We start from the raw sequence: 25901 nt of genomic DNA, 5'->3' as shown, positions 1-25901 counted from the left end.
TGCTTGCTTTTTTTTTTCAAGATACGCTTGCTTTGGAATGGAAACATGAACATTTTAGCCAAGTCTGCTTACTGGATTCATGCATCCTATTTCAAGAGAACATGAAGAAATATGTGTTTTGTGGCAACAGTCATGTAGAAGGTAGAAGTGATGCATCTTTCAGAAGGAATTTCATATAAGGATGGTGGAAAGTTAGGTTTCTCACAAAAACCTAATTTAATCTTTCAGTACTTCATTAATGATGAGATGGTGAATTTTCCCTTGAGGATAGGAGAATAGAAATAATTGCAAGGCTTTAGTAGATAAGGGATCACTTATTCATCTGTATTTACTTGTCCTTTGTCTTTGGGAGAACTTTGCTAAAGAAATCTTAACCAAAAAAGGTGAGGGGTGGGGTGGGGGGGAACAACTCTGTATGTCATTCTCACAACATGCCTTGTGTGTTTAGAAACCTTTCCTGTGAGCTTTTCTCAGAGAAATTGAATAAATGGTTATAAGTTTGCTGAAGTTCTAACCCAGTATCTAAACCACTTATGCCTTTGGTTTCTAGATAAAGGTAAAGCAACTTGGATAGTTTTAGAGTGAAGAAAGAGTTTACTGAAAAAGACTTGGAATTTTAGACAAACAAGTTAAAAGGGAATTATTTTTTTTTAACCAGTATTTTGATTTCACTTGGTGTAAGGAACTCCTTGTATTATACAGTCTCCATCAATAGATCAGCACCTGCTCTGCAACTTTTTACTTCAAGGTTAAATGAGCTACCTGAGCTTGTCCAGTCAAAATGTGTAAGAGGTGTGGCTTCCCACCATGCCACATTTCCTCATCATTTTTAAGTTCCACTAATAAAAAAAATGAACAAATGTATGGTGAAGATCCAGGAAAAATCTGAGGAAGCAAAAAGAAAATTTGCAAGTCAGAACAAATATTGTTGACCATTCCTGTGATGATATATCACTAAAGAAGCAAATAGAGTAATTGTAAGAAAAAAATAGCTCAGAGTGACAAAAATCATCTTTTTCTCGTCATAGTTTATATGATGATAACAGAACACTTGGTATGATGTGAGACTGATGGGACCAATGTGTTAGCACCCTGGTATACGAACCAAATACAGAAGGTACAACAGTTCTTATAGCTCCATAGTTTAACCAGCAATGTATTCTAGCCTTGGAAAAGTACTGCTGAAAATTACTACCTCACTAAAAGTACTTTTCATTTTCACTATATTCCCAGAGTTCTGTACCATGTAAGCCTTAGGGATTTTTCTTCCCCTGTTCTGAGTTTTATTTTAACCTTTGTGAAGATTTCAATATTGAATTATAATTTTGAGTCAATCTCTTGTCTCCTGAAAAATGGAAATACTTAAGACATCTAGTCTAACCACCTACCTCATAAAGGAGTACCTTCTATGTTATCCCTGACAGTTGATCATACAGTTACAACTTGATCAATTGGCAGTAATGGGTAAGCTCAGTACCTTAATATTTAGGGCTGAGGGAGGGATATGAGTGATTTGTCAAGTCTCTTTTTGTATTGGAGTATTTTTAAAAACAATTACATTTGGCGTGTGTTTGGTACTTTTAAAATTAACACCTACCCTATTCCCCAAAGTGACAGAAATCAAAGTTAACTTTATGCCCTTTTTTCCTAACTGGCAAACGAGAACAAGATTATTAAAAACTTGTTCAATTATGTGCTATGAAAAGGAAACTTAAATCCATCTAGATTCTACCTCACTAAGATCACTGATTCATTATAACTTCTCTATCAGATTAAAATCTAGTTGCTTTTCACCACCCCAGGAACTGAAAAATATTTTAGCTAAAGTGACTTTGGGAGAGCATCATGATAAATTTCTATGTATTTAAATGTAAAATTGTAGTTAAGCTCAATATTTAAATGATTTGATATGGTTAAACAGTTAAAGTAATAAGGTGGTGGTATTTCATGAAGGAATCTGAAATGACATTTATTTACTGAGATGATAAATAACTTTTACTTTTTCCAGTGATCCTTTGAATACCTCTTTGCCAATATCCAATACAGTACAGGAGTCGACCTATACAACCTCCGTCATCACCTCTTCCAGTTTGACCAACTCATCTCAGAGCACTAGTCCCGTAACAACATCTTCCTCCTACGACCAGAATTCTGTGCATAGCAGGATAGCATACCAAAGCTCCATGGCTCCATCTGAAACAACTTCTATTGCTGTCACAGTAAGTATCGTTTCAACTTTCTTGACCTATTGAACATCGGTGCATTCCATCCATCCAAGACGGAAATCATCATCTTCTAAGTGTTTCTCCTACAAACTTCTTTATTTTTGAACTTTCCTATATACTTCTAGTTACCTCAGAGTCATTCATATCTTCCCTTTCCTCCTTCCCCTTTAACATTCACCTTTTTAGGTAACATGTCTTGCTCATTTTACTTCCATAACATCTCTTATATCTGTCAGTCATTACCCTTATTCAGGCTTCCATCACCTCTCATCTGAATTACTATTATACTGTCTTAATTTGATTCCATGCTTTTACTCCTTCCCCTTATCTCTCTCTAATCCACCTCCTAAATAACTCATGGCATATCATTTCTACGACAGCCATGATGTGTTTGTATGTGTGTGTGTGTGTGTGTCTGTGTGTATGCATTCTAACTTACCATTTCAAATTTGTTTATATGCTGTATCCTTCAGTAAAATATAAAGTCCTTAGATCTTGGAGTTTTGTTTTTTTTTAATTTTTATCTTTGTATACTCATGCCTTATATATATAGATGTTTTAATAAATATTTACAGCATTAAATTTCATTTTTATAATTTTAATGTATATTTTATATACTTTGGGCCTCTAAATATTTTTCCTAACTTGTTATTCAAATAGTCTCTTCCACAAATTGACTTTTGGGGTTATTGATACTATGTTTCTTTACTTGTGCTCAAATTGTGTGATGGAGCTTTTATTGGTGAGATCCTTATTAGTAAGAGAATAGAAACCCATTTGGCATGAAATCACTTAGTTCCTGAGTGAGTGTATTTGGGTTTGTCTATTGTAACTGTGTTTTGGATTTCTATTTCCTCCCTTTTCATGCATCTCCAAGCATTCCTACATTTTTCCCTTAGCCTTGAAACATATTCAGGTATACAAGTTATGAAAAAAAAGTTTATCCCCATTTTCTCACATCCTTCCTCTCCTCCTTTCCTCCAGTCCTTTAATGTCAAATTCCTATATTTTGAATGTCGTAAGGTATTCTGAGCTATATGGACATCTATTTGTTTGTGGAGGCATTGGAGTTAAGTGACTTGTCCAAGATCACATATGCCAGTATGTATCAAATGTCTGAGGCTAGATTTGAACTCAGATCTTCCTGACTCCAAGCCTGGTGTGCTAATCACTGTGTCACTTAACTGCCTTGTTATTTGAATATTTAAATCAACTACTAAAGACTTCTGAGGGCAGATGCTATCTTACATCCAGAGAAAGTATTGCTTTATAGAACTATGTATTGTATAGTTTCCTATGTATCTTATCTGTCTGTATCAGATGTTGACGGTCTCTAGTTCAGGATTCAGAGGGATGGCAGGGAAAAAGTTTGGAAATCTTGTAATAAAAGTAAAATAAAATGTTAATAAGATTCCTATTTCTATAAGACATGGTGATACTTACTCATTACCCATTCTTTCCTTTTAATTTTTGTTTCCTCCATTCAGACCGATCTCTCCAAAACCCGAGAGCTTCTAATTGCCAAATCCAATAATATTTTCTTGCTTCTTTAGATCCTTGCTATTTCTGTGACTTTGGGTTCTTTTCAACCTACTGTTTTTAATACTTTCTCACCCTTTGGTTTTTATAACACTATCCTCTCACAGTTATTCTACTCACCTTTTTCCTTGCTTTTTCTTCTTTACTAGTTTAATTCTCTTCCCAATCCCTATTTCTGGATATCTGTCAAGGTTTTATTCCATAGCCTCTTGTTTTTCTTTACTTACTTTACTTTAGCAGTCTCATTTATAGCCACCGCTTCAATTTTCAGTTCTTGTCAAGTGAGTCAATCTCTTTATTTCTGCTCTCAAACTTTATCTTAAACAGTGTTCCTGTGTCTTTGGCTGTCTTTTGCATATCTCTGTATATCCTGCTGTCATTTCAAACTTATTTTTGTTCCGAATTGAATTCATTACCTTCCCGTACCTCTCCGCTAATATGCTTATTTTTTCTTGCTGGTGCCAGCATTTTCCTAGTCATTTAGGCTAGAATTTTAGTAATTTTTTAAATTTTCCCTCTCCCTACCCCCCCATTCCATTTAATTTCTACATTGTCAGTTCTAAGTTTTATATATTCTTCCCATCCTTTCATCTAACTTTGCTCCCTCCTTAGTTTCAACCTTCTTGGCTGATTTCCTATAATGGTTTCCTAGCCCAGTATTCCTTCCTTTCTCTATTCTCTTCCCTTTTATATTTTCTACCCTCCTTTAAAATTTCTAATGCATCATTCTGTTTGACTACCCCTTGAGGCAATAATTTTTAACCACTCCCTATTTCCCACCAAATACATTTTTTTTCTTTAAGGAAAGATTTTGTTTTGAGTTTTATAATTTTTTTCCCCATTCTTGCTTCCCACACCCCACAGAAGGCATTTTGTTAGTATTTACATTGGTTCTATGTTATGTATTGTTCTCAGTTGAATGTGATGACAGAAAAATCATATTCTTAAGGAAGAAATACAAAGTATGAGATCGTAAAATTACATTATAATATAATGCTTTTTATTTCTAATTTGATGGTAGTAGTCCTTGGTCTTTGTTCAAAGTTCATTATTCTGTCTCTGGATACAGATGGTATTCTCCATTGCAGATAGCTCAAATTGTCCCTCGTTGTTGCACTGATGGAATGAGCAAAGTCCATCAGGGTTGATCATCACCCCCCATGTTGCTGCTAGGGTGTATAATGTTTTTCTGGTTCTGCTCATCTCGCTTAGTATCAGTTCATGCAAATCTCTCCAGGCTTCCCTGAATTTTCATCCCTCCTAGTTTCTACTAGAATAATAGTGTTCCATAACATACAGATACCACAGTTTGCTAAGCCATTCCCTAATTGAAGGACATTCATTTAATTTCCAATTCTTTGCCACCACAAACAGGCTACTATAAATATTTTTGTACAAGTGATATTTTTATCCTTTTTTATCATCTCTTCAGGGTGTAGACCTAGTAATGGTATTGCTGGGTCAAACCAAATAAATTATTGATTCCTTATTCTGAGATTCAAGGTTCTTTTCCCCACAGTCTAGCTGATCTTACTCATTTTAGCTCTCCCTGAATCTATTTGATTTATTTTGTGCTTCAGCTAAATTAAACTGTCTTCTTCTCCTTTCTCCCCACCCTTTCTTATACTAATACCTCCAGTTTGAAATGAAACATACCTCTTACACCCTTCATTTACACTAGTTGAAATCCATTTATACCACTTGAAATGTCTACCTACTTTTAGGTTCAACTCTAATATGACTCCTTTCATTAAGCCTTCTCTACCATACTATTGAAATAATTTTTTGTTGAAATTTCTCATAGAATTTTATTTAGATATTACTTTTGCTTAGGTACATATCTCTTACCTTGCCATCTGAACCTTTAGATGATAAATTGCTTGAAGGGCAGAGTTGATAATCCTGTTTCATCTTTATATTTCCTTAATATCTAGCACATAATGTTCTTGACTTTCTTGGCCTAAATATATGTCTATTTTTTTCAACCTGTTAATATGACCATACAACATAAAGTTGGTAGTTCAATTTTATTATGAATAGAAAAATGGAAAAATACCATAGCAAGATAATATTAGTAGTCAATCGTGTTTGTTTATCTTTAAAATATAGTTTAAGAAATCCAGTGGTATGTAGAAAATGGCCATCTAGTAACAAGTTCCTTTCATCTTCCTCTTTAGAAGATTAGGAATTCCTTCTCCTCCTTCCCCCCATTATCCTTTTATCTCTCTTCCATAAATTCTTTGTACCTTTAAGCTTTTTTTTTTTCCTCTTGAGATAGCTAGGAACTGACCTGTGCTAAACTAACACTGAATCAAGTGTTCCTGTGAAGAAAGGGTATCCTTTTGGTCCTAAGAGAACTATAGGGAACTAGGGGAACTATAAACTTTTTAAAACAATTTTTCCAAAGTCAAGGACCTTGGGATTTCCTTCAAGTGGCTACTGGATAACAGAATTAAACATGTCCATGACCTTATGCCTAACAAATCTTTAACTTGAATTAGTTGCTTATCCAAATAGTGATGCTCACTATTTATTGCATATACTACTTTTTTTTGATTTGGTGGTTTTTTGTTTTTGCAAGCTAGTGGAGTTAAGTGACTTGCCCAAGGTCATTTAGCTAGGTAATTATTAAGTGTCTAAGGTCGGATTTGAAATCTGGTCCTACTGAGGACTTAAGACCATTGCTCTATCCATTGCACCGCCTAGTTGTCCCTTATTTTTATATACTTCTGATGGATCTTAGGTTAACATTGAGGCAGCTGCTGCCGGGTTGATTTTTTTTTTTAAAGTTTTTCTTGAGTAGAGTATGAGTGCTAACATCTTGTAATGTTAAAAATAGGTGATTTTTTTTTTCCTCCGGTGAGGCATTGAGCTATGCCTATGAGAAAGAGGTTTACAGTGGAGTTAGGAACAGATAGTTTGTCTTTCTAGATTTTATAATATTTTAGTGCAGTTGAAGACAAATTCAGAAAGTATATAGTGCTTACTTTCCATTAGACTATTAGCTACTTGAGGGCAGGAAGTGTTTTTTTGCTTTTTTTTTTTTTAATATCCAGTGCCTGGAACATAATAAGCATAGTAAATGCCTTTGGTAAGAACACTTACTTTAACAATAGGAGCCCATATGACTTTCTCCATTGTTACTTCTGGAAAATAAATAGCCTTTTTTTCCCTCTATACTTTTTGTTTCTGGGGATGAAGAGAACATGCTACTGAAAAACAAGTGATAAAGAAAAGGTAGACTAATGTTTAGATTATTGTATTAAAAATGAATGATTTACATTCTTAAATGTGGGAAGGGAAACAATTAGAATATTATACAAGTCTTCTCATCCCACCAAAAGATTATAATTTAGTTCTAAAACACTTTTAATTTTTTTCCTAAAGTTCTTTTCTTCATCCTTTATTTTCAGTTTTTGAAAAAGAAAAAAAAAATCTATGCTTTTAATAAATGTTTATGATTCTTCTATTATGATATTGCCCTTGGTAAGATTCTGATTGAGTATGTTAGTTGCTTATTAGTTTATGTGGTTTCTTACTCTAGTAAATAGTTCCATTTACTCTGAATAAATAGACTTGGACCAGGGGAAGGGAGGGTTAAGGTATTTTTCTCCTTATGATAAAACAGCTAATTTCACTTAAGTATCTTTTGTTGTTTTCAGTTCTAGGATTTCTTTGAAGATTGGTTCAGATCTTGTCTGTAATTTGTGATTACCTTAAAGATGTCTCTTGAACTCTGGAAATATCTCTCAACATGATACTCACATATCATAGCAATTTTGGGTTTTTTATGTTGCTTGATGGCCTTAGTCATAGTTATATATTTTGCCATTAGGATTCTGACACAGAAACTCAAATATACTGCCTGGCTACATGTCAAATTTTTGTTCCCTATAATTAATAGATTCAATTTTTATTTTCTATCATTTTGCTCCCTAAATTTTACATGGATCATATATTTTTTTAGAGTACCATTTAGTGGATTTGAAAGTTACTGTATTAGAGCCTTTTCGTCTACTTTTAATTGGCCTTAAATAATGCAGTGTTCATTTTTGTATAGTCTGCTGTTGAATTAATAATAATTAATTTACAATGAAGGCAACTTTGTCCTACATTCTCTCCTTTTAAATAATAGCTAAATCATTATTAAATTAAATATTGGTAATATTTCTTATACAGTTCGTATAGTTTTAAAGCTAATTTTTACTTGTCCTCTTTTTCTTCCTATGCAGAATGGACATGGTGGTGTTCGATCTCAGCAAACTCTTGACAGTAAGTATACAGAATGCTTTTTCTGATGCTTGATTCCTCAGGACTACACACATTGAAGAGCTGATCATTTAATGTATGAAATGGAGGTTTTTTCATGTCAGCAATTGGTTATCATATAATCCTACAACATGTTCCATGTAAAACTGTATTTTTCTGTGATTCTTTCAATTTGAAGAGTTCTTTTATATACAAAAGACCCTACTTTTTATATTAGTTGAAAGGTTAAGAAGTTGTTTTCTGATTTCTAAAAGATGTGTAAGCTATTGGGGCCGTTGGACATAGGCATTTAAATTTGGCTGTTAGTAATTATGTTCTTCAGGCTACTGGAACCCATGCTCCCTCTCCAAAAATAAGAGGGAGATGAAAAATTAAAAGGTGCTGTCGTCCTGGGTTGGCTTTGACTTGTGAGAGAATCTTCCAATATTTATTTTTTATGATTTCCAGCTTTTTGGGTGGAATCTAGAAAATTTTGCCAAAGATTTTAATAAGACTTGAGAAAGAAATTGATGGTCTTTGAGGATCTGTTAATATTGCATTTGTAGCTTAAAACAGGTGGGATAAAATTGCAAAGTGAATAGCTGGGGAAAATACATGCCTCAAAGGAGAATTGGGATTTTTGGATCAAGATTTAAAATACAGGTCTAGCAAGTTCCTGAATAGTGAAGAAGTGAAGAAAATTTATTTACCCGGAATCTTACAAATCTAATCAAAGACATTTAGTTAAATGGCCTGGGAAGAAATGGTCTAGCTTTGATAGCTATATGCATCTGATGTGAGCTCTTTACAAGAAAAAGAAATAAAAGACACAACTAATGTTCACATTATCGAAAATCCAAGGAAATCCAGTGGTCATAAAAGCCATAGCCTCTTTTAGATTTCTGTACAAATGTAGAAATCCTCTAATGGGAAGGTGCCAATTTGATCCCATGGAGATGAAACCAGCCTTTCAAATACTGTTCTTGAAACTTATTTTAGAGAAATAGGAGAGTAAGGTTCTTCAACACACACACACAGAAAACAATTTTTTAAACTGTTTATAAAGGGAGAGAATAGGGCATGCTTTCCTTTTATGTTTATAAGAAATTCGAAAATGGGAACAAAGCAAATATAAATGCTAGATAATGGTTGTCCTTCAGTTTTGAACAAGAAAGCAACATCACAGAGTGATGCCATGACAAGTACATCAATTGGATTTGAATGAGGAGGAGCTATAATAATTCAACAACCTCACTTCCTCCTCCAGAGCCATCAGGATCCAGTGACCAGATATTGATCAGGATGTCTAGAGATGGCCCTTGATCTGGGGCAGTTAAGGTTAAGTAACTTGCCCAAGGTCAGGATTAGTGCTCTCTCCACTGCATCAACCAGAGACACAAGTAACACTGTCATCAATATACACTAGGACAGCTAAATGATGCAATGGATAGAGAATCTGCCCTGGAGTCAGGATGACCTGAGTTCAAATTTGGCCCAGACACTTAATATGTGCTCACTATATGGCCCTAGGCAAGCCACTTAACCCCATTACATTGCAAACACCCCCCCCCCCCAATACACACACACACACACACACACACACACAACAAGCATACACCTTCTGTGACTGATGCTTCTACTACTACTACTACTACTACTACTACTACTACTACTACTACTATATTTATTTAGCACAATTTGCAAAGTACTTTACTATTGTTTTATCTTCTTGATAACCTTTAAAGACTAGTGCCATTATTATGTCTGTTTTATGTATGAGGAAACAGATCCCTGAGGTTAAATCACTTAAAATTAACTGATAAGAGTCAGAGGCAGGATTTGAACTCAGGTCTTCCTGACTCCAAATCTAACTTTCTCTCTGTTGCACCACATTTGCTTGTCTTTATAGACCATGCAAGTAGAAAGAGGAAATAGATGAATTAGGGTGATAAACTTCTGACTTAATAAAATTATAATAGAGGACATCTTCAAGAGTATACAGCTTGGGTAAAGCTGTTAATATCGAGTCTTACTGTAATGCTGGAATATTTGCTACTTATCCTGGGTTTCTCAATTTGCAGAGAAATAATAGGCATCTGATGACCCAAAATTCTACAGGGGAAGTCAGTCCTAGAAGGAAGGGAAGCATTCATAAATGAATTTTTGAGACAAAGAAATAAACAACTGCAGTGAGACTTTCTAAAGTGACCTATATAAATGAGTAGAAATCTTTTAACTGATTTAGATTTCTTATAAATATAAAAAAAAACAGGCAATAGATGGAAGCAAAAGTGCCATAAGACAGGTGCCAGGGTTTCCAAAATTGAGAGTGAGCATAGCCTGACCTGTACAATTTAACCACAACTAAAACAGGATAATGTGAGGGGTTTTTTTTGGCTTGTTGTCACTTCTTTAAGAAATTTTTTTTGTTAATCAATGTGAAAAATAAGAGCCCCCAGAGAAAGGACTAGAAGGGTTGCACAGGGTAGACGAAAGTATAACAGGACAAATTAGTTTGTAAAAGAAAGAATAATGGAATTAGGATGGAGAAAATATAAAAACATTTATGTTTTCTTAGATTTTAAAAAATGTATTCATTTATTTTTAAGTCATTTACTCCCTTACTCTTCGAGAAAGAAAGCAGTATATCATGTGAAATCATGTAAGACATTATATTAACCATGTGGTAAGAAAAAAAGGGAGGGTAAGGAAAAATTGTACTTCATTCTTCATTCAAGGGTTTATCAGTTCACTTGAGGTGGATAACATTTTTCATCGTGAATCCTTTCAGAATTGTTTTGGATTGTTATATTGATAATAGTTCAAATAGGTCTTCCCAGGTTTTTCTGAACCCATCCTTATCATTGATAAAATCAAAATACTATTTCATGATAATCATAATACCATAGTTTTTTGCTTTCCTTCTAATCTTGTTTGTGCAAAAGCTTTTTAATTTAATGTAGCTAAAAGTATCTCCAGTGGTCCTCTCTCTGTCCTTTTTGATCATAAACTCTTCCTTTATCCATAGATACAAACATTTTCATGTTCTCCTAGTTTTCTTATGATACTTTGCTTTATGTCTAATTCATCTACCTAGTTTGGTCTTATCTTGAAATGAATTGTGAGATATTTTTCCTTATTTTGTTTTCTGCAAAACTACTTTTTACTTGTCCAGGTGAAATTTTGTGAATCTTTGTGTTTATTGAACACTAGATTAATATGATCCTTTCCTATTGTGTATTGTGTCCTTGATCCACTGATCCACCACTTTTTTTTTTATAAAAGAAAGATTTATTTTGAATGTTATAATTTTTCCCTTAATCTCGCTTCCCTTCCCCCCTACCTCCCACAGAAGGCAGTCTTAGTCTTTACATTATTTCCATGGTATACTTTAATCTATGTTGAATGTTCTGAGAGAGAAATCATATCCTTAAGGAAGAAAACTAAAGTATAAGGGATAGTAAAATTACATAATAAGATAATGGGTTTTTCCCTAAATTGAAGGTAATAGTCTTTGCTCTTTGTTCAAACTCCACAATTCTTTCTCTGAATACAGATGGTATTCTCCATCACAGATAGCCTGGAATTGTGCCTGCTTATGGCACTGATGGAATGAGCAAGTCTATTAAGATTGATCAGCACCCTCATGTTGCTCTTGGTATACAGTGTTCTTTTGGTTCTGCTCATCTCACTCAGCATCAGTTCATTTAAATACTTGGAGGCTTCCCTGAATTCCCATCCTTCCTGGTTTCTAATAGAACAGTAGTGTTCCATGACATATATACCACAATTTGTCAAGTCATTCCCCAATTGATGGACATTCACTCAGTTTCCAATTCTTTGCCACCACAAACAGGGCTACTATGAATATTTTTGTACAAGTGATGTTTTTACCCTGTTTCATCATCTCTTCAGGGTATAGACCCCAGTAGTGGTATTGCTGGATCAAAGGGTATGCACATTTTTGTTTCCCTTTGGGCATAGTTCCAAATTGCTCTCCCCAAACGTTGGATAAGTTCACAGCTCCACCAACATTGTATTAGTGTCCCAGATTTCCCATATTCCTTCCAACATTGATCATTGTCCTTTCTGATCATATTGGCCATTCTGAGAGGTGTGAGGTGGTACCTTAGAGAGGCTTTAATTTGCATTTCTCTAATAAGTAATGATTTAGAGAATTTTCACCACTGCATTTTTTAGTTAGTCTTCTATTGTTTTGATGATTTCCATGTTGTTACAGAATTTGAGCTCTGGTCCAGCTAGGCTAGCTTCCTTCTATATACACTTTTTCTTTCTTTCTTTATTTTTGCAAGGCAAATGGGGTTAAGTGGCTTGCCCAAGGCCACACAGCTAGGTAATTATTGAGTGTCTGAGACCAGATTTGAAGCCAGGTACTCCTGACTCCAGGGCTGGTGTTTTATCCACTACACCACCTAGCTGCCCCTATATATTCTTAATGTACCAGTTTCCCTAACTCAGATGAACTCATTCATTTTGATACTAAATGTGGTATATGGCTTTCCTCAACCAGTGTCAGTGATCTGTGAGAGTTGTTGAATAATGAAAGGTTTTGCTTCAGGATTAAAAATAGAAAATTTCCCAGTTTTTAGAAAGAAATCAGGGTATGGAGTGGAGAGCAATTTTCCATACTGTAGACTGATGAACTTTACTTTTCTAGATCATAGTATTTAAGAGTAGAGAACAGCTAGAGAAGGAAGGTAGTGATCACAAAGATCTTGGCTTGACCAAAAAGAAAGTATTAACAGCCTGGCCTTTTTTTTTTTTTTTTTTAATAACAAGGTTCTTAGGACAGCTGTAAACAGTTTGCCTAGGTTTTAGAATATTTTGCTAAAGATTTTCATGCTGCTGTTATGTAAAGGGTAGTGTGGGTTAACAATAGGGCAAGCGGTTTTAGAAATGGTTTGAGTGAGTGACTGAAAAATAGTCATTTTCTGTGGCATTTTGGAAGAACACTGACACTTATAAAATTCATAGATGATACAACTTGATGCGTTTGCTAATATCTTACAGTAGAATCCCAGGAGAACCAGACAGACTAGAAACGTTCAATCTTGCACTTACTTTCTTTGAAAATTAATCCACAAGAATAAGTGCTTATAGATAGTTCAACAAAGAACTATCTTAGGGTTTTAATCAACACAACTTTAAAAATGAGTCAGTAGTGCATTATCTCCCCTCCATTGCCTGAAGGATCATGTGTCAGTTATGTTATAGAGCAGCAGGAGTTTTTAACCTTGATTCAGATAAAAGGTCAAATTCATCTTTATTTTACCTACCTCTAACTGAAATTTACCAATTTCTTCCATTAAGAACATAGAGAGCAAATAGTATTATGAGTAAGAATGTCTGTACGCTTCACCGTCCTGTTAAAGGATCCCTAATAACATTTGTTAAAAAGTCCTGTTATAGGGACTCAGTGGATAAAGAACCAATCCTGCAGTGCCTAGTTGTGTGACCTTGGACAATCCCATTGCTTTAAATAAATAAAACTTAAAAAAAAGACAATAAAAACCTTTGTTATAGAGTGAATTTTGTAGATATACTTGAACGAGATGACTTATTTATTACCTTTCAACAAGATTCAGTTTTATGAATGAGAAATTAGCCTTATATATAGTCTGTTCTTCAAACCACATTCCAGAGAAGATTTTGTATAGTTAAAAATTCTGGTATGAATTTTGGCTAATCTACTAAAATGCAGTCCATACCAGTCATTTTGTCTTCTCAGACTCGTAGATTTGCAGAGTAGTAAGTGATTGATCTAGGACAGTGACTCTCAAAAGATTTGCATATAGTTTACTAGGTGTTCTAATAAATTTCCTATGCTGTTATTTTAAGCACAGTATGCAAGATAGCACTTAGAAATTAAGTAAATTTTGCCTTCTAATAGTCATACTAAGAAGAAAATCTGTCATACCTGGAACACAGAAACAATTCAGCAGAAATAATTACAGTTATTGGACATTTCCCCAAGTCTAAAATATTGCTGAAGTATTGGAACCAAAAATGACAGTATACTGTGATCCATCTCAATAAAGAATATTGTTTCATGAGCAAAAAAAGTTTCATAATTCCTGGGTTATTATAGAAATTAAATTGATTGAGGAGGTTCCCACAAGCTGTTATAAGAAAATCTTTTCCAGTTCTTGTTTTATCTTTTCTTTACCTTTTATTATTTCTTGATTGTTGCGTAACTAATTTGGTTTTTTACTTCTTTTCCTACAATTTTGGGAATAAGAGTTATAATTTATTGCTTCCTCTACTATGTATGGGAGTATCTAACTTGCTCCCTTGTCAGTAGGGAAATCAAATGAAAGCATTGCTTTTAATTAATTAATTTAATTAATATCCAATTATATTTAACAATTTAAATTGATCTTGCCTGTGCTTTCTGGCTTCTCACCACAGAGTTTATCTCACATTCATGTCATTTTCTTCTGCCTCTTTACTTCTATCCTCTTTCCCCTCTTTCATTACCAAACAATTCGAAAATATCTGGATTTCTTGCAGAAAATTCTACTTGTTTATGGACCTTTTTATTCCTAACATTTCAAAAACATGTTTCTATTTTCTAAGTCTTTTTTTCTTCATATTATATACTTGAAGTATGGATTTGATATTAGTATTTCTGTTTTATTTATACGATGTGATTATAGAAAAATTATTTAGGGGGTGGCTAGGTGGCGTAGTAGATAAAAGCACCGGCCCTGGAGTCAGGAGTACCTGGATTCAAATCCAGTCTCAGACACTTAATAATTACCTAGCTGTGTGGCCTTATATATGTAAATTTCCTTCATTACCTATTGGAAAATGATAGCAATCTTTTCAGGCATATAGAAATTCTTTTTTTTTTTTTTAAGGTTTTTGTAAGGCAAATGGGGTTAAGTGGCTTGCCCAAGGCCACACAGCTAGGTAATTATTAAGTGTCTGTACTCCAAGGCCAGTGCTTTATCCACTACGCCACCTAGCCGCCCCTATATAGAAATTCTAATGTGATTTTTTTTTCAAACTTTTGATAAGTGTGAGCAATAAGATTAAATACCACATATTTATGTCTTCTTTTGCCAGCAATTGGGTCTGCTTCCCTTGTAGCACTTTTTGAATTATGTTCATTCTATTCTGTAAATTTGGTTCTTTTGATTATCTACCATATTTTAAACTCTTTGTGCAGTTATTTATTTCTTAATAGTTTATTTTCATATTATTAATAATTTTGTTGTGAAAGTAAACATAAGCCCCTCCCTCCACACAAAGGATAGAGAAACCTAATGAGAAATGAAATTGAGAGGGGGGGGGGAAGTATACTTCAGTCTGTGTTGAGATTCCCTTGGCTCTGTTTCTGGGATGATTTGCCTTTTTTTTTTTATCATAAATCCATCAGAGAAGTCTCATCAATATCTTTTCCCATAGTTGCTCTTACTAGCTGTATTTTCCTGAATTCTAATCTTCCTCAGTCCCCTTTCCTACTCTTCTATTACCTCCCCCCCCCATCCCCATAATCCCATTGACTTCCTCTAATTTTTCTCTAGGGTAAGATAGATTTCTATAACCCTACTGAGTGTATAGTTTATATCTTCACTGAGTCATTTCTGATGAGAATGAAGGCTCACTCACTCCCCTCACCTACACTCCACTGCAAAACCTTTTCTTGTCTTTTTTTTATGTGAAATCTTAGCCCATTCCAGCTCTCCTTCCCCTTTCTCCCAGTACATTCCTTTCTTGTGCATTGATCCATCTTTATACTATATTTTTCCATTATATTCAGCTCCCTCCTGTGCCTTGTCTATATATGCTAACTGCTGTTGTAAATGAGAATATTCATATGAATTATCAGTATAGTCTTCCTATGCAGGAATACATGTAGTTCAACATCATTAAATCCCTTGTAGTTTGCCATTCCTGTCCACCCTCTCTATGCTTCACCTGACTTCTGTACTTGAAGATCAAACATTCTGTTCAGCTCTGATTGTTTCAACAGGAAAGTTTGAAAGTCCCCTGTTTCATTGAGCATCCATCTTTTTCCCCTGAAAGAGGATGTTCAGTTTTGCTGGGTGGTTGATTCTTGATTGTAAGCCAAGCTCTCTTGCCTTCCAGAATATTATTCCATGCCCTACAATCCCTTAATATTAATGCTGCCAAATCCTATGTAATCCTGACTGTAGCACCATGGTAGGGAATTGTTTCTTTCTGGGTTCTTCTAGTATTTTCTCTTTTTTACTTGGCAGTTTTAGATTTTGGCTGTATTATTCCTGGGATTTTTTTTTGGGGGGGGGTCTCTTTCAGGTGATGATCATTGGTTTCTCCCAATTTCTATTCTACCCTCTGCTTCTAGGATCTCAGGAAAATTTTGTTGGATTGTTTCTTGAAAAATGAAGTCTTTGGGGCGGCTGGGTGGTGCAGTGGATAGAGCACTAGCCCTGGAGTCAGGTATACCTGAGTTCAAATCCGGTCTCAGACACTTAATAATTACCTAGCCGTGTGGCCTTGGGCAAGCCACTTAACCCCATTGCCTTGCAAAAACTAAAAGAAGGAAGGGAGGGAGGGAGAGAGGGAGAAGTCCAGGCTCTCTTCCTTGTCATAACTTTCATTTAGCCCAATAATTTTCAAATTATCTTTCCTGCATCTGTTTTCCAGGTCAGTTGTTTTTGCAATAAAATATTCACATTTTAAGGGTTTTTTTGGCAAGGCAAATGGGGTTAAGTGGCTTGCCCAAGGCCACACGGCTAGGTAATTATTAAGTGTCTGAGACTGGATTTGAACTCAGGTACTCCTGACTCCAGGGCTGGTGCTTTATCCACTGTGCCACCTAGCTGCCCCTGTCTTGTTGTTTTTTGATTTCTTTCATAGTCAGCAGCTTCCTTTAGCTCTATTCTGCATTTGAATGAGTTATTTTCTTCATAGAGCTTTTTTTTAGCTCCTTTTCTAACTGGCCAATTCTGCTTTTTAAGGCATTCTTATTTGCTTTTTGGGTTGCTTTTTCCATTTGACCTAAATTGATTTTTAACTGTGTTATTTTCTTAAACATTTTTTGTAATTCCTTCACTATCCTGCTGATTTAATTTTCATTATTTACCTGAAATGCTCTCATTTCTTTTCTCAGTTTTTCCTACCTCTCTTACTTGCTTCTCAAAGTCTTTTTTGAGCTCTTATATCACCTGAGCCTATTTCCCATTTCTCTTGGAGGCTTTGGATACAAATGCTTTTACTTAGCATCTTCTAAGTGTATTTTGAATCCTCCATGGGACCAAAGTAATTTTCTTTGGTCGGGTTTTTCTTTTTCTGTTATTTGCTCATTTCCTCAGCCTGTGACAGACATGTTGCACTTCCAAAGCTTTGGATGACTTTTGGAACACCTGTCAGGGACCATAATTCCTCTAAGGTCTTAACGAGAAGCTCTGACTGCTCTTGTGGATGAGCAGGGACTCCCTGCCCTGGAGCTTTGAGGAGGGTCTCTGCTCAGCTATGGTAGACTTTGACCTGGAACTAAGTATGGGCAAACAGCAGAATCCTGCTGCAGGGAGTGCAGGGAGACCTCTGTAGTCTCTCCCACCCCCTTACCATCTGTGGACTGAGTGCTCTGGGCGTGGCCTGGAGTACTGGCTGATGCCACAGATTTTCATCACAGAGTTGCTCGAAGGTCAGTGCTGGCCCAGCCTTCCTGTTCCTTCTGGTGTGGCAGTGTTCTCTCACCACCGCTTCAAGCCATTCCCACTAATCCCTCAGCCAAGAGGTCTGGAAACTGCCCCGCAGGCTCTTCCTAGAAGACTAGAGCTGACTTGTTCTCTAGGTGTGGGGAAGCTGCAGCAGGCTGTGCTGCAGCTTTTTCCAATTCCTGGTCCCTGTGGAACAGATCTTTCAGATCCTGCATGTTGATTTGGGCTGGGAAATTGTATCATTCAGTCTTTCTATGGTTTCTGGCCCTCTAAATTGTGGCTGGAGTCATAATTTTCCTGCTTTTGGAGCTTTTGCGGGGGATGAGTTTCTGGGAATTCCTGCACTCACGTTGCCATCTTGGCTCTGCCCTAGTTCCACCCTCTGTGCATTTATTAAGGTTTATGGGATATTTGAAGGTGAATATGGCTTGGTCTTTCCCTTCAAAGATTCTGCAATCTTGTGAATTTTTTTTAGGATATAAATAATACACTAAATAACATAAATGAAATAAGCATTATAATTTTGGAGAGTATTTGGTGGGTTGGAGTAGGTTTAGGTAATTAGGTGGCATCTTAACTATATCCTGCAAGTTAGGTAAGTTTTTAGGGGGCTAAGGCATTCTAAAAAGAGACATCCCTTGCCACAAAGCTTAAATTTAAAAATAATAGCCCATGTCACTCAATAGTAGAGATGAGGCTGGAAAAGTAGCTTGATTAAGCTGTAATCTTAATGTAAAATTAAGGAATTTGGGCTTTATTTGACAGGCAGTGGTGGGGTAGCATTTGAAGGCTTTTTAACACAAGAACAGCATGCTCAGAATTATACTTTAGAAAAATATATCTAGCAGTATACCTGAAATTACTGTAGTATGTTCAGATCATATGAAGCTATTGCAGTAGTTCTGATGAGATGTGAGCAGGACCTCATGCAGAATACTGGTGGTACAAATTGAGGAGCTCATTTGTTTCATTTATATCCATCTTTTTGTGACCCCATTTGAGTTTTCTTGGCAAAGATACTGGAGTGGTTTGCTATTTCCTTCTCCAACTCATTTTTACAGATGAAGAAACTAGGGCAATCAGGGATGGTTTTGTAATTTGCTTGGAGGTATACCACTATTCAGTGTGTGGGACTGAATTTGAACTCAGATTTTCCTGACTCTAGGCCTGGGTCTCTACATAACCTTGTCATCTAGCTTTCCAATTGAGGAAGAGAAAGACAAAAAGATATTGGTAGGACCTTAACAGTTAAATATATATTGAAAGGGAAGAAGTCAAGTATGGGATGAAATTTATAGAAGCAGCCAAACAGTTAAATTGTCTACCTGATTTCCTCTAATCTCAATTAAAAGCATCAATTGAAGCCTTTCCTGACAGTTTCCTCCCACTTTGGTAACTTTCTGTTTTGTATATGCCCAGATCATGTACTTGTCTTCTCCAATACAGTGTAAGCTTCTTGAGGGGAAGGACTTTTGTATCTACCCAAATGTTCCTAGCACTTAGCAAAGTGCTAAAAAGCATTTTGCCCTGGCTTGACACTTAGCAAATGCTTGTTGGTTGGTTGCCACCTACTGTGTACTGTCTTGCTTTTGACTGAATGGAACCTGGAAAGCAAGTTCTGTTAAGGGCCACTATTAGCTCATTGGGGTCCAGAAAGAATTCATGGCATTGCATGTTCCCCTCATAGTTGCCAATTCAATTGTAAATGCTGATCAAGCTGTATTACAGCCTACTACCCAGTGATCTCAGGATGACATTGCCCATGTTTTTCACACCAAATTCCTGCCTTATACTGACATATGTCAGAGCTATACAAAACTCTCTCTTTCTCTCTCTCATTCACTCACAGACAGACACACATATAAACCCAAACACACACTTAGGAAAATTAATGGCTACATTCATTGTGGACATTTCACCATTGCTCTGACGAACAGTAATAGTTTTAGATGGTGTATTGACCACCCTTAGTCTGAAAGTATTCTATTTATAATTCTTTACTCCAATATTAATAAAATTTTACCAATAAAATATTTGTGTAATATGACATTAAAATTTTAAAACATTATTTTGTGCAGCTCATTGTTTTATGAAAAGAAACTCTTTATTTTATGGAATTTAATTGTAAAGAAATCAATTTGATCAAAAGTACTATGAATACTTGTGTTAAAAATAAAGCCATTATCTATCTATCTGATTATATGATCCCAGGTTTTAATCTTTTTAACAGACAGATTTACCAAACTTGAAAGTTGGAGGCTTTAGACAGGACCTCAGTGGTCATCTCACCTAATTCTCTCATTTTTCTAACAGTAAAACTGAGACCCAGTGAAATGAAGGTCCCATGAGTGGGAATTGAAAGCTAGGGGCTTTCTCAACCACCCCACAATGTTTCCCAGCTTTTCCCATCATAATTGATTCACACTGCACGTGTTCTTGGTAAGTGGCTAGTAAGTGTTCCCCTCTGGATAATAGCAGATAGAGCACTAGAATGACTCATTGATTTGTTGCCTACAGAGAACATTATTTAAATACTGGTGACAAGTAGGGAACTCTAATTTGCCATACAGAGCTTGGTAAATACTAAACTGTAATGTTACTGGTATTGATCTAGTGGTAATAATAATTATCTGATCCATAATGCTGTAAGATTTACACAGCACTTTCCATAAACTAACTCATTTGCTCCTTACAATTCCATTTTATATACAAGAAAATCTATGTATATTTTTAAAAAATATATTTATTAAACTTTAATTTTCACAAAATCTTATTTTAGTTCTGAAATCTACAAAATTTTTACAATATTAACATCAATCTGGTGATCATTTCATAAATAAAGGAGTGTGTATCTACCTTTGTAAAAAAAAGTTTGACAACAGTAGACATGACTCCCGAGGGTCCTGCACACAGATCACTAGCAACAAATCTCAAGTTATTTTATAAGACAAAAAAAATCACAACTTTTACAAACTTTGATACTGCCTAAATCTGCAATCTGATATAGGAAATAATACAAAATCAGTACTGAGAACTGGTACCATACAAGAGATATAATTTCTATTTAGGAATAGAACAAAATAGGATGAGGTTTTCATTAGATGTTGAAGGGTACTAATTGACATTACCCATCACAAGAATTCAGTGAAACTGTTTTCAAGAGATTTAACTATACGTTTTTTTCTGCTGTCCCACTCTCCCATCATTCTCTTCTCTAACTTCAATCTCTGATTTATTTGTTCCTTTCCTTTTTTGCCTACACAAATGTCCCATTCTTCTACATTCTTTAAAAAAAAAAAAACCTCATTAGAACCTACTTTCCTCATTTGCCATTGTTTTACAAATCTTTATTTTTCAGCCAAACTTCTTGAAAAGCCATCATACTAAGTTCTTCCTCCTAGCTTCTAGCCTAAATGTCTTCCAGCCACATCACTCAACTACAAAAATTACTAATATCTTCTTAATTCCCAAATCGACTCTATCATTACTCTTCCTTAATCAATTTCCAGCATTGGACACTTCCCTCCTCCCAAATATTTAATCCTCTCCAAGTTTTAAGTTTTCCAACTTACCTAAACTCTTCTAAGTCTCCTGCTGGATCTTCATTCATTTCACACCTATTTGGTTATTAAGTCTTTGTGACATTGCTCCTAGTTTTCCAACTTAGTTGAGTATTACTCAGGCTCCTATTAGATCTTCAACCATGTCACTTCCAGTAACTAAGATTATATCCCAAGACTTTACTTCTTTTTTGTTTTTCTCTAGTCCTGAACTTGATAATCCTTTGGCTCCCATGGATTCATTTATCATCTTTAGACAAATAGCTATGGCTTTTCATTCTTCCCTTTAATCTGTGATGTTTCCTGTTTCCTGTTAAGACATTTCAAATTAGATATCTGAGAGGCCTCTTGAACTAAACATATCCTTTCCCCTAAAATTCTAAGCCTCTAACAAAATTTTCAATTACAGGCACTATAATTCTTTCCTGTCACTCAAGTTCCCAACTTTACATTCATCCTCTATTCCTCACCCTCATAATCAGTTGCAAAATCTTGGCGTTTTTTTTCCCCTCTCCATTTCTTGAATTCTCATTCCCTTCTCTCCACTCATAACCGCCTTCCCCCAGTTTCCATTTTCTAATCCACCTCACCCCCCATAAAAACTATTCTAGTTGGTCTCCTGATTTAAGTAACTCTAATCCATTTAGGTGTCACAGTAATTATTCTAAAATACAGTTCAGATTCCAATTTTAACATCTCATGAATTAAATATAAACAGTTTTCTTTTGGCAAGGTAATGGGATTAAGTGCCTTACCACAGGTCACACAGCTAAGTAAGTATTAAATGTCTTAGATCAGATTTGAACTCAAATTCTCCTGACTCCAGAGCTGCTCTACCTACCTGCCCCTAAATATCAATAATTTAAACTTCATCATACCTTTCCTTATTACTGCTGTCTTACTGCCTTCCATTTACTCTTCTAGCCATACTGACCTCCTTGTTTCCTATCATCATTCCTTTTCCCTGACTGTATTCTTACTGTGGTCAAACCTAATTGTTTACTACCCTTTCCCCCTTTCCTGTTGCTCATTCTTCCCCCATAGTATCTTTATCCATGAATGTGTGTGGTCTTCCCTATTAAAATGTGAACTTTTTTTAAAAGAAATGTTTTTTTCTTTTTCTTTGTTTCTCAGTATATTTCACGATATTTGATATAAACTTAAATTCTTTAATACCTCTTGTATTGACTGAAGGTCAGAGTGGTTAACAGGAATTTATCAAAAACAGAATTTAGGGGGTTTTTTTAGGGGTGTTGTTTTTTTTTTTTTTTTGCAAGGCAATGGGGTTAAGTGGCTTGAAGGCCACACAGCTAGGTAATTATTAAGTCTCTTGAGGCTGGATTTGAACTCAGGTACTCCTGACTTCAGGGCTGGTGCTCTATTCATTTCAGCCACCTAGCTGCCCCCCAAAGAACAGAATTTAAACATGGCTCCCTCTAATTCCCATGTTTCTCCTGGATTTTTTTACTGTGATACTAACACTGAGATAAGAACCATAATTCATCACCTCCTTTCAGACTTATTCTATTTAAGTAAGAGAAACTGTTGCTAGGTACACAGTGGATAGAGTGAAGAGGATGGAATTTCGAATTCAGCCTCAGAAATTTGACTCTTAGTGGTTTTGTGACCTTAGGCAATTCACTTAACCCTCATTGCCTTGGATCCAGATGGTTCTGGAGGAAAAAGTGAGACTGGCGACTTAACACAGTATACCCCCTCCCCCCAAATCCAATTGATGTGCTTGTCATGGCATCACCTCCCTGATGTCATGTTCCTCTTCGAGAATAAAGGACAAACAGTACTATTATGAAGTATGCTTGAATTTCAGTTTATTTTTCCTTCAAAAAATGGACAGTTTATCTTAATAGAATTCTTGTGAGGATCAAATTAATGTGTAAAAACCCTCTGAAGTCCTTTGCAGATAATTATAATGGATGATTGAGATGATGACTGAGACTCATTTCAGGAGTAATATATGGTGGTGATGCAGTCAACCTTTAACATGTCCTAATGCTCAAGTATTTTTCAAACTTTTAAACATTGCAAAATGTAATTTGCATTTAAAAACCTCAACTTAAGAACGGCATATGAGACTAATACTGTTATAGAGGGTTAATGATGGATTTGATTGTATTAGGATTTATTTATGTCATTTTCTTTTAATTGTACTCTAAATATTAACTTCTCTAATGCCACTCTCCCTTTTGAATATTTTTACTCAAATTTGTGGGAAAAACCACACACATTTAGGCTGATTTTACTTTATACATTTGTATCTCCAGAGGTTACCATCAATCTTTCTTGCCAAAGAACTGGATTTCTATTCAATGAAATGTGAAAAGTACCCATGCTTTATATTTGAGTTAAATGGATGGGAAAATTCTACAATGGCATGGTAAATCTTCCCCCCCCCCTTGTTTTGCCAGCTTCTAAACTAAGTTTAGGTGCCAGGCAATAATAAGCAAAGTCAAATATGTATCCAGGAAGTAATATCAGCAATGTAATATAAGAGGCACAATTGATAGACAACTTGGATTCAAGTCTTTTCTCAGATGCCTAGCAAGTTGTCCATAGTAACAGAACCAGTAAATATCTAAGGCAAGAGTCAGGTCCTCAAGTTCTACCCCAGTCTTCTCCATCTACTCTATTCTGACTGGCTAAAGTGGAAAGGCAAAAAAAGAGTGATCACTATTATTTTCCACTTTAACCAATTCTTGTTAGCTATGTGCTCCCTTGTTCATACATGCTGAGGAGAGCTCTGCCCAAGAAAGTGCAGATTTTGATTGCTGAAACCCGGCAAGATATCTTTAGGTTTACTATCCCCAGATCATTCTGACTCTCTTTGATTGCCAACTAGTGGTCCCAGGTCTAGCTCCACTTGGTCATTATTTAGGTCCTGCCTCAGAATGAATGTGATAAGCAATTGGTTTCTGTTTTGGTCAGAAAACTTGCAGGTTTTCCCCTCACAGATTGATTTGGGGGGTGGGGGGACTATGGAAAAGAGACCATTCTTTGCCTCATCTATCATCTAGCATTAATCATTGAATGGGCTTTGCCTCAGTCTGTCCAAGACAATTTAAGGCATTAGCTTAAAAAAGTCAAGGTAAAGAGAGCCATCTTCTCCAGTCATCCTGATCCATACCTGGCCACTGAACTCAGATGACTGGAGAAGAAAATGAGACTGGTGACTTTGAACAGCCCTTTCTTGCATAACCCTTTCTCACTTAAATCCAATTCACTTGTATGTCATGGCATCATCTTTCTGATGTCATAGTCTTTTTCTAGAGTGAAGAGGTAATTGCCAATAGTTGGCAATTCTCTAAAGTTCCTTTGAGGAGCACTTAACTGACCACCTTTGTTGGTATTTGCTCACCTGGATTCCCCATACCAATGAAATCACAAATCTGACCCAAATATGGCTGTGACCATTTCCTCTCTCAAGTGAATTTAAATATACCTTTAGTTTGTAAATACAGATGTTTAAAGTTTTTAGGGTAATCTTCTGCTTTTGAAGGCTTTGAAGAGCTTTTCCTGAAAGATTTCTTGATCCAGTCTGTAGGTAGAAGCCAGAAGACCCTGTAGTGTTATAGATGCAGATGTAGTAGATATGATTTCTCCAGTACAGAAATAATTTATATAAAAGTGAAGAATGCTAATTTCCTGTAATATTGTCATGTTCTGTAAACTATTTTAGCATTCTTCTTTATCATGATTAACAGTAGACATGAAGTTGGAAAGTAAAGGCTCTATTGAGTACAAATTCACTGTTATTATTAAACTTAGCAGAACCCTATTCTTCTATGGATTTTTCTGCAACTTAAATAAACTTGTTGCAGCTACTTCATCTGTTACAGCACCGAAGACAACAGAAACCTCTCCCTCTCTCCCGACTCTGGGCTCTCTGCCAAGCACAGCTTCCGGTACTACGCTTTTGCCTTCAGCAACCCCACACATGGCCACACTGCCTTCCTTGCCCCAATCCAATGACTTATCCAGTGGCTCCCTTGCTCAGCTAAGCAGGTATAGTGTGATACGTGGGTTTGGAGTGGGGGCCAGTGGAGGAAGGGGGGAGAGTTAAGATTGGCTTTAAATCTGATGGAAAGCTTGGTGGAGATTTGTTTCCCGTAAGGATATAATGTTTTTATCTAATGGTTGATACAATAAATTATGTGATTTAGGTTTTGTGGCTTGTACCTTGCAAAAAAAACAAGGTAAATAAAAGGAACTGCCTTTTATTTAGATTTCCTCTGAAAATAAGTTTATACTTGAAAAAGTATCTTTTCCATTATGAGATGATAGTGAGGTCTATTCTTTCAGCACAATAACATCTTAAATTCAAGCTGCTTTGATTCTCACCAGCCAAGTAATATAAACAAACTTCTACTGTAATGCTTAGCCTTTTTTTTAATATGTTCATCCAAGTTATGTTTAGGAAAGAACAATGAAATGAAAATTGAAATGAAAAATAAAAAGACAATGATATCTTCTTCCAGACATAGTTCTGACTTTTAATCAAATGGATTTTGAGAGTTAAAATGTTTGAAAAACTTTCTTTTGCAGACAGTTAGCCTTCTCTATCAGATATGATTTTCATAATGTTAAGTGGAAGAGTTTGAATTGAATCCTAGAATTTATAGTTAATTATCCAGACCATG

At 35.6% G+C, this 25901-nt stretch overlaps 1 protein-coding gene across 13 annotated transcripts in view; it reads left to right on the top strand.

Annotated features, from left to right (window-relative positions):
* Positions 1–25901, top strand: part of UBAP2 (ubiquitin associated protein 2) — a 157670-nt gene that overhangs the window by 119017 nt on the left and 12752 nt on the right. For 11 of the 13 annotated variants that reach the window (XM_074205961.1, XM_074205959.1, XM_074205962.1 and 8 more), the window contains 3 exons: positions 2009–2219; positions 7997–8036; positions 25083–25266. In XM_074205961.1, the coding sequence (XP_074062062.1) occupies positions 2009–2219; positions 7997–8036; positions 25083–25266 (435 nt within the window). The remainder of the gene's footprint in view (positions 1–2008; positions 2220–7996; positions 8037–25082; positions 25267–25901) is intronic. The other 2 variants (XM_074205958.1, XM_074205954.1) reach the window with 1 other exon arrangement.

The sequence above is a fragment of the Macrotis lagotis genome, chromosome X (genome assembly GCF_037893015.1).
Source record: "Macrotis lagotis isolate mMagLag1 chromosome X, bilby.v1.9.chrom.fasta, whole genome shotgun sequence".
NCBI classification, from domain to species: Eukaryota; Metazoa; Chordata; class Mammalia; order Peramelemorphia; family Peramelidae; genus Macrotis; species Macrotis lagotis.
This window is presented reverse-complemented; position numbering and strand designations above follow the sequence as displayed.